This window comes from Capsella rubella, unplaced genomic scaffold, assembly GCF_000375325.1.
Source record: "Capsella rubella cultivar Monte Gargano unplaced genomic scaffold, Caprub1_0 scaffold_6, whole genome shotgun sequence".
NCBI lineage: Eukaryota > Viridiplantae > Streptophyta > Magnoliopsida > Brassicales > Brassicaceae > Capsella > Capsella rubella.
In genome coordinates, this window is record NW_006238918.1 from 14,078,541 (window position 1) to 14,087,334 (window position 8,794).

At 31.7% G+C, this 8,794-nt stretch overlaps 1 protein-coding gene across 1 annotated transcript; it reads right to left on the minus strand.

Moving 5' to 3' along the window:
• Positions 1-951: 951 nt before the first annotated feature.
• Positions 952-2,545, minus strand: LOC17884659 (AT-hook motif nuclear-localized protein 26). Its single transcript, XM_006289173.2, has one exon. It carries the CDS (start codon positions 2,397-2,399, stop codon positions 1,377-1,379), a length of 1,023 nt encoding a protein of 340 aa, XP_006289235.1. The 5' UTR covers positions 2,400-2,545; the 3' UTR covers positions 952-1,376.
• Between the last annotated feature and the right edge of the window lie 6,249 nt (positions 2,546-8,794).

Here is an 8,794-nt window from a genome sequence, read left to right on the forward strand (position 1 = left end):
AAACCTATATGTTAATATTTTAATAAATGATTTGGATCTATGACTTTAGATCATCGTAATTTTGTTTTTTCTGTTTGCTTCGTTCCCAACCTATATTAGATCAAACCATACATGTATTAGAAATTCACATTAAGTGACATCACGGTCCAAAGTCCCATCATTAAATTTAAAAATAAGTTCACAACCCAAATGATAGATCTATATAGCTCAAGAAATTAGATTTTACGAACGTTGTAGCTTCCATGCATGACACAAATCAAGTATGTGCATGATGCTAAACGTGCTAAGTAGAAAATACGAACAGTAAAATGGCTATTATAATCAAGAGACCTCAATCATGGTTATGATCTTTTCAAATGTCGTCCATTATTTAAATTTAAAATAAATAGTTTTATGGTGTTGAAATAAGAAACAGATGTCTTGTCGAATGTATCAAGCACTAAATTTTATTATGGATCAAAATTTCAAACACTAAATAAATGCCTCCTTTTAACGATAATTAAAAATCACAAGTGAGAGACCAGTCTTTTCTTTTTCTATTTTTGGATGCGTCCTAGAATTTGTTTATTGCATATATTGATAAATTAAACTTTAGATATTCCAAACTTAAAAATGACATTCGTATCAAGAAAAGATTGGACCCAATCTCACAAAAACACACTTTAGTTATGACTTCACAATATATATGCAACTACCCCTAGCTCCTTAGACAACATATATCCTCATCTCCTGATATCTATAAATACACATATTTCCACGTAAAATTTGCATAACTTGTCTTTTGTTTTATGATAAAACTTTTATCCTGATAAATGAAGTTACTTAAGACTTATATACTGTTAATTAGAAAATATGAACAATATTTTAACTTGAAAATGGGAGAAGATCTAAGACCTTCTATGAAAATACCATAAGACAATGATAGTTAATGGACTAAATCAGAGCCAGAAATACTTTAAATTTGGATAAGTAATTCTTTGTAAACAAGGAAAAAAACAAACCGAACATAATTAAGAATCAAATTCATCAAAGAAATCTCAATAAAAAAAAAAAAGAGAAACAACTTAAACCTCACATAATCAAACATTAATAATAAGAAAAAGATCTACCACTAATTAAAATGAACCAAAGAAAATAAAAACAAAGAAAGAACCTGAAACATCTACTGAATTGTTGATCCACACACCCATCCGAAAGGCTTCTTCATCTTCTCATCATACTTCGTACAACCTCCTCTTTAATCATATTCCATGTTAGCTTGCTTTTATATATATGTAAGATCTATTAGTAAATAGCTACATATATATAATTACATAGCTACATATATATTCAATTCCATGTGTAATATATATATATATAAAACAATAACAATCTAATCAATACGGTGGCCGACCCGTAGACCAATACTGCTGATCATTCTGTTGTTGCGGCGGCAACTGAACCGAACCAAGAAGATTCGGTGGTAGCCCTTGAGCCGCCGCCATTGCTGCCATAGCTTGTTGCTGCCCCATCATCGGTGGAGATCCCATTCCACCACTACCTCCTCCTCCTCCTCCTCCTCCTCCTCCACCTCCTCCCTGAACAGGTGTTTGCATCTCATCTTCTTCCAAAGGCAGCCTCTCGTAAGCCGCATTGCTAAAAGACGCGGCCATAACCACCACAGGACCTGAACACAACAAAGGTCCTACTACACTACCTCCAACGACCTGCCCTTGTCCTCCGGCTAGGTAAACACTTAGTCCCGTGGCTGCAGGAGGGGCAGGCGGCGGCAAGAAAGATCCGGAAAGAGAAAGGATTTCAAATCGGCCGTGGAGGCTAACCACCGAGCCAGCTGGTGACCCGGGCTGACGTATAGTGACGTTATTAACGTTTCCTGTACCGCTCATAACGCAAACGCCTCTTTGACGGCGTCTAGCGAACGTAGCCATACAGTCAACTATGTCACATCCATCTCCAATCTCCATGACATGAGTTCGAAGCGCGTTTGCGCTGTCTCTTGTAATAATTATTGGAGCTTTAGGTTTGTTCTTGGATCCAGCTGGTCTTCCTCTTGGTCTTCTTGTCATCTGTTCTCCGCTTCCTCCACCACCGCTTCCTCCTTCTCCGCCGTGTAAACTCATCTCTTTACCTTCGCTACCACTGTTGTTGTTTCCCATGTTGTCCATGTTGTCGCTTGTCTCTTCACGATCCATCTTTATAGATCGATTCATTAGTGACCCTCCTTGCTGCTCGTGATCTTGGTCAGGGTTTCTTTGTGGTTGTTGATGATGGTGGAGAAAGAACTGTTGTTGTTGTTGTTGCTGTTGATGTTGTTGTTGTTGAAGATGTAATTGGAAGTCTCTAGCGTGGAAAGGAGGAGGGAGAGAGCTTTGTGATCCATGAGATTGAACTGGATCCATTCTATGTGTGAGATTGATCGATGAGAGGAAGAGAGATGAGAATTGATATTGACCTAATTAAGAGAGAGTGGTACTCTAGATAGAGAGAAGAGGAAAAGAAATAATAATGTTTTCACAACAAATATCAAGCTGGAGTTTTCTTCTTCATCTTCTTTCTTTGATTGATTAGGTAAGGTTCTCTCTCTCTATCTTTCTTGTCTTGTTATTCTCTTCTCTCTAGATTTTTTTATAGCTTCTCTTTCTGATTTGAGTTGTACTTTGGGAGGAAGTGAAAAAGAAGGCTTTTGGTAGGTTTTTTTATTTCTCACTGTTTTTTTTTTGTAGTTTAGTTTATTTGAGATGTGTTGGGGTTTTGAGGTGTCTGTGGGGGTTGTCTTCTCAATTTGCTTTGGTTGGTGATTGGTATATTAGGGTTAGGAAGAGAGAGAAAGAGAGGGACAAGAGAAGAGAGAGATGTATAGCTTTTGTGTTTGTTCTTGGTGCTTATGACAATGACATCATTTTCATGTTTTAGGCGGTGCTTTGGTCCCTACCTCATACGCCATTTTTGTTTTCTTTGTATATAACGTTTCAATCGCTCTTGTTTACGTTTGCGATCTTAATTATTTAATTAGAGTCTTATTTTTGATTAGTTGATATTATTAATTTTTAGTATAAAATTTATCACATAGTTATTAACTCTAGTTCTCTATAGTTGTGTTTTGTGATGAAGCCCCAATTTCTACATCATACGTAGTAACTACACCTAACATCATATCTCAAAATACGTGTATATTAATATGTATATAATGTATCTTAAAATATGTATAATGTATCATGCATATATATATATATATATATATATATAGACACAAACATATGTGTATACAATGAGTGTTTCTAAATAAGAAAATAAAGGTTTGAATAATTGCAACGGTTAAATACATCAAACAGTTTTTCATTTATCATTCATAAGTTATAATCCGTAGTGTTGTGGATTAAAAAAAAAAAAGTAAAAGAATTTTGATACAAACTAATCATTTACCGTTTTTACATAAAAAATGAACTTGTTTTGTAACAATTTATTGTGTGTTATAAAATAAAGTAGGAGCATCATTATTGGTGAGTTTTTAGAAAGGGAAGCATAAGAAATCATTAACCATGGTATCTTAGGAGTAATATTTGCATACAAAAATATCTTGCATAAGAAAGTATTTTAGCTTAAGAAACACTAAAAGCTCACCAATAATGGTGGTCTAACTAAACTTTTAACAGATTTGTCTACTCTAAATATTGTAACCATTTGAACATTGAAAATCTTCTAACTTCTAGGGCAATGCAAGATATGAATATGGCCACGGCTAAAGTAAAGTTAAAAATGTTTTTAACAAATACTATTGATCAGGAGCATGGGCAATAAGGTTAGACAAATGTTATTTTGTATACTATTATATTAAGGAACAAAAAAGGTAAGAGGATGCGATGTGTGGATATGGCATTGGAGAGAGTGAAGTAATAAGAAGACGCGAAGAAGGCGCTGACAAATCTCAAACCCAAAGGGAGAAAGCACGAGAGAGAGAGACAAGAGATTGTTGAATTGAATGTGCAGAGCAAAGCAGAGAGGATCGGAGAGAGACAGAGAGAGGCAATGGCATGAGCATGACTCTTGTGGACGCAAACCCATGTCTTAAAAGATGCTCTTTGTCGGCTCTCATGCTCTTCTTTCCTTCTCCACGTGCCCCTTCTCGTTTTGCATCTTTTGATTAGCAACGCAACGCCCAATTCGACGAAGTAAAAAAAACAGATTTGGCTTATGTATTAAAAGCTACTATTTATAACTTATCTTCTTGCACTATATATAATAACTGTCTTTTGCAATATATTCACTAAATAATAAGAATTTCCAAATCCTAAAAATTATGATAAAAACTAAAGAGGTTATCTTTGTGACTGTTTTGATTGCATGTTGGTTATATATGTGTACTATTGATGAGTATATGCATGTTCTTAAGTTGCATTGATGCGAAAACAACATATTCGATATGTACCATTGATCATATAAATGGTAAAAATCACAGGTTTACGCAATCACAAATTCAAGAACATATTTCATCTTTTATGTTATATGGTCGTACGTACATATGCCATATTTTAGAGGCAAATCATTGGTTATCTAGACCATCTTATATATGAGATGGTTGAGGAGATAAAAGCAAGTTAATAGAAGAAGAACACAGTTCCACCAAACGAGGAAGTTGCTGTTAATGTTTGACTTTATTAGACTGATACCTAATCTCAAATATATGACTCATAATTAAGTTCTATTCGCAACTCATATTTACATTATAAATCGCTCCCTTTTTTTAAATACATGCAAATAGCAAAATTTATCATTTTTTTATACTTTGAAAAGTTGGTTATATATTATGCACGTGTTAAGAATATAACTTAATAAAATTGAATTGTCATTTATTTTACAATAATTTTATTAATTCCAATTTATGATTAGCATGAAATTCACTCTATAATCTTGTTGTATTGTTACCATGCACTTATATAATTACAATATTCATCATTTTCTTACTTTCTAACCATATAGCTAGCATGATGTTTACGACGTATCAATTATTTATGTATTCTCCATATAAAATTATCTGCAAGTATCTACTATAGTATTTGTCAAAAGAAAAGCCAAAACCAAAGTTTTGTGTAAATTAAACCAACAATTAGTTGGTTTGATAACGGTTATTGATCCCAATACAAAGGATTACCTTACGTCATAGTATTAAGTGTTATTCAAAGTGTGATAATTATCAAATCAATAAATTTTTTTTTGGGAAATGAGGTTACTTTGTAATTTCTATATTTTTCCCTCAAAAGGCTTGAATTTTGATCAGAAGAGCGTTTGAGTTCAGAAGCTCGCAAAAAGAGAGGACATCTTTTGCTTTCAATCCCGAATTTTACGGATTACTAATAGATTAGTTTAATAATTTAGTAGGTTATAATAGACTTATAGTATATGTTTAAATTCTGTTAAAGTATTGTTAGAAACATTTTGACATCATACTATATGTAATATATGGAGATGATGTTCTAATCATCTTATATGTCACTATCCCAAAGTTCGGTTTAACCATTTTTTGTTATGTGACATGCCCTAATAAATTAAATAGATTAGAAGAGCATCCTGAAAAATATATCCCAAAATAAAATTTTCTCACTTATCCATTATTGTTTTGTTGAGCTCTTCGGCCAAATTATTCATCATATCGAAGGCATTTCTCATCACATGATTTCTGTGACGCATCATTAAAAAAAAAACATGAAATTTTTAATATTTTGTAAATTGGTCATAAGTTTTCTCAGCATATTTTGTATTTATCATTAGAATTAATTTAAAAACTTACAGAAATAAATTAGGAAAATTTTCGAACTTTTCAAAATCAAGCTAATTGTTAAAATCTTTTACCATAAAGTTTTGAAAAAAGCTAGTCACTTATAATAAAATTTTAGTTGCTAACTAAAAGAAGGCATAGATAACCACAAAAGACTATCTTCCAACATTTTCCAAATTGTATTAAAAAGCATTTGGCCAAAAATGTCTTAAGATTCCATTATACCGTAAGGTAACATGTTATAATTATGTATACATTTTTTTGGTTGTATTTCGAAACAACATTTATATTATAAATAACAATGAGATAACTTAATCTATATGTATAATTCAGCTGTTGAAGAAGAAAAACCTGCTAAAATGTGTTCAATATTAGCTATGCTCTAATTTTATGAGTTTACAATTTAAATACATTAAAAAAATATATACAATGAAAATTACTCTTATTTTATAAAATCGACAGTTATATACAAGGTCAATAGTAGAAATGTAAAATAGTGAAATTATTTGAAGATTGAATATGGCTTAGTAAAACTTTGAGATTATGCGTTGTCAAAGTTAAAAATTCGTGATGAGGACAAAAAAAGGAGTAAAGGCAAAGACTTGGTAAAAGGCCAAAGGGGATGCAAGCTTGTAAAGCATCAAAAATGTTGTGATGTTAATTAAAACTATATACCTAACTTTTTATTTGCCCACACATATCTTTAAAAATAAGTTAAACAAATGGAATGAACCTATCACCTTGTAATTGTATAATGAACACAACAACTTGGTTAATATAAAATAACCAAATAAATAAAAGAGGTTGGTAGATTAAGCTGATGATTAATTAAATAATTCAAAATTAAGTACCCATGTGGATGGCACCTAATAGCACTCTCGAATCTTATCGTGCTTCTGCTTTCCTCACGAATTCAATTTATGGTCCCCCTCATAGCTAGCCAAATGTAAAATACATGTATTTTTTTACTACTGATTAACAAATGTTGGTATATATATATATATGTGTGTGTGTGTGATTTAAATATAAATTCGCAATGAATATATACTATAAGCTAAAATGATATATTGGTGATTATAAAAAATGTAATAAATTCTTTTCTTTTCCAAAATTAGCGTTTCAGATAGTAAAATTTGTTAAGACTTTTTATTTAGGCATTCCTTCTGTTAGTTCTTCTATAATAAAGAAAGTTTTATCTGAAAACGAAACAAAAAAAAATGGCTAGATATTTGAAACTAATGCAAACGTATCCCAGCAAAAACAAAAACTATTTTGACGTCCCAAAATTTATTAAGTTATCAACCAAAGCACATTAGATTTTTTTTTTTGTTTTGGGCAGAAAATAAGCACATTAAGCAAAATTTAGACTTAGTTTTAAGTTTAAACTGATGATATATATATATAGGATGCTTAATAAATCAGACCCCCGAAACAAATTGTTGGACAAATATATATCCGAAACCCTAAAGTTGAATTATAGCCTAATCGTTATGAAAAAAGAAAGAAAAAAAACCTAATCAAAAGATGGATTACTAGTATTCATGAAAAGTCGTGATATATAATAGGAGAGTAATGTCAAAGTAGTGGGGGAGTAATAATTAAGTGACAATTAGTGGGAGCATTAAGATGGCATTTGTTGAGACTTGAAAAGAGCTGATGACAAAATTGAGCTAAATGACAAAGCTAAAGCTAAAATATATAACTCACATGACATGATATACTAATACTATCATCATCAACCGTTCTTCTATCCATGAGGAGACTCGAGATTAATAATTAATGATTCTTAATCTCATACTAGCTAGTACTTACTTAATTACAAATTAATATTAACATATTCACAACCTCTTGGGTGATATATATATATATATATATATCTTATGAGTTTTAGTTTTGATATTGCTTTGTACGTACATGCAAAAACAAAACTTAGTATCGTTTTATTGTATCAGACTTTAGTTTACACCAAATTTGAGGTTATCGTTGATATCCTTACATCCTAATGTTATTAGAAAAAATTGTGCAAGCAAAACTAGATTAATCGGATGTTTAAACATATTACAGATATAACCTTCTATTCGTCATGCATGGAACTTTCCAATATCTATCATGGGACTATAACTATTTCTATTAATAGGTTACTTAATTTTTGTTAATAGTACTATACAATATATTACTCCATCATATAATATAGTGTACACTATATTATATGTCTTAAGAGAATAGTTCTATGATGAATAACAATCTCTCGTACAAATACAGTATACTATTACTCTATTAGCAAATAAGAATATTGCCGTAACGAGATCTTGCATCGTTAACAATTCTTAGTTATCTGAACTAAAATAACAAGTGACTTTGGTACGAACAAATATCTTATGAGAGTTTTCCAACTTTTCAGGAGCTCCTTCAGGGTCAAACTATATGTATGTATATTTAGTTAATATTTTTGCTCGAAGTTCATCAATTCAGAATCTTTGTGGGTTGCCTTTACCATGTTGCTAGCCTTTTAAGTCTAAATCTATCTATTTTTAAAGATTATTATTTAAGAATCCTGAATTATATTGTCTTCCATATGGAGTCGGAGATCACATAAACTAATGAGTCTCTATTTCATAACAATTGTACCGATCGATAACTTCAAATGGTGGTGGCTCTATATGACCTATGATGAGTACGTACTAGACTACTAGGTGTTGTTAACCGGGGAAGTTGTGAAACTTTGGTTCAAGCGATTTCGATCTTGACCAAACATACGCTTCAATGCGCACGTTCACTGAACCTAGTGAAAATAAAATCCCAAGGAAACTTTGACGGAGCAACACTAAACACTATATGAATCAATCACCATGTAAAACTTGAACAGTTTCATTTGACGTATATATATAATTTTTCTTAATTCCTAACAATTTGGCTTTCAAGGCTATAGAAGGGCGTTATAATTGTAAATCCGTCTCTCAGCATAATTGGGGAAAAATGCCTATGGCAATTAGAGTCCAGACGCTATATAACAAGTAAAGC

Excerpts from the sequence above, each read along its gene's own strand:
- LOC17884659 (XM_006289173.2), bottom strand. The coding sequence starts at position 2,399 with ATGGATCCAGTTCAATCTCATGGATCACAAAGCTCTCTCCCTCCTCCT.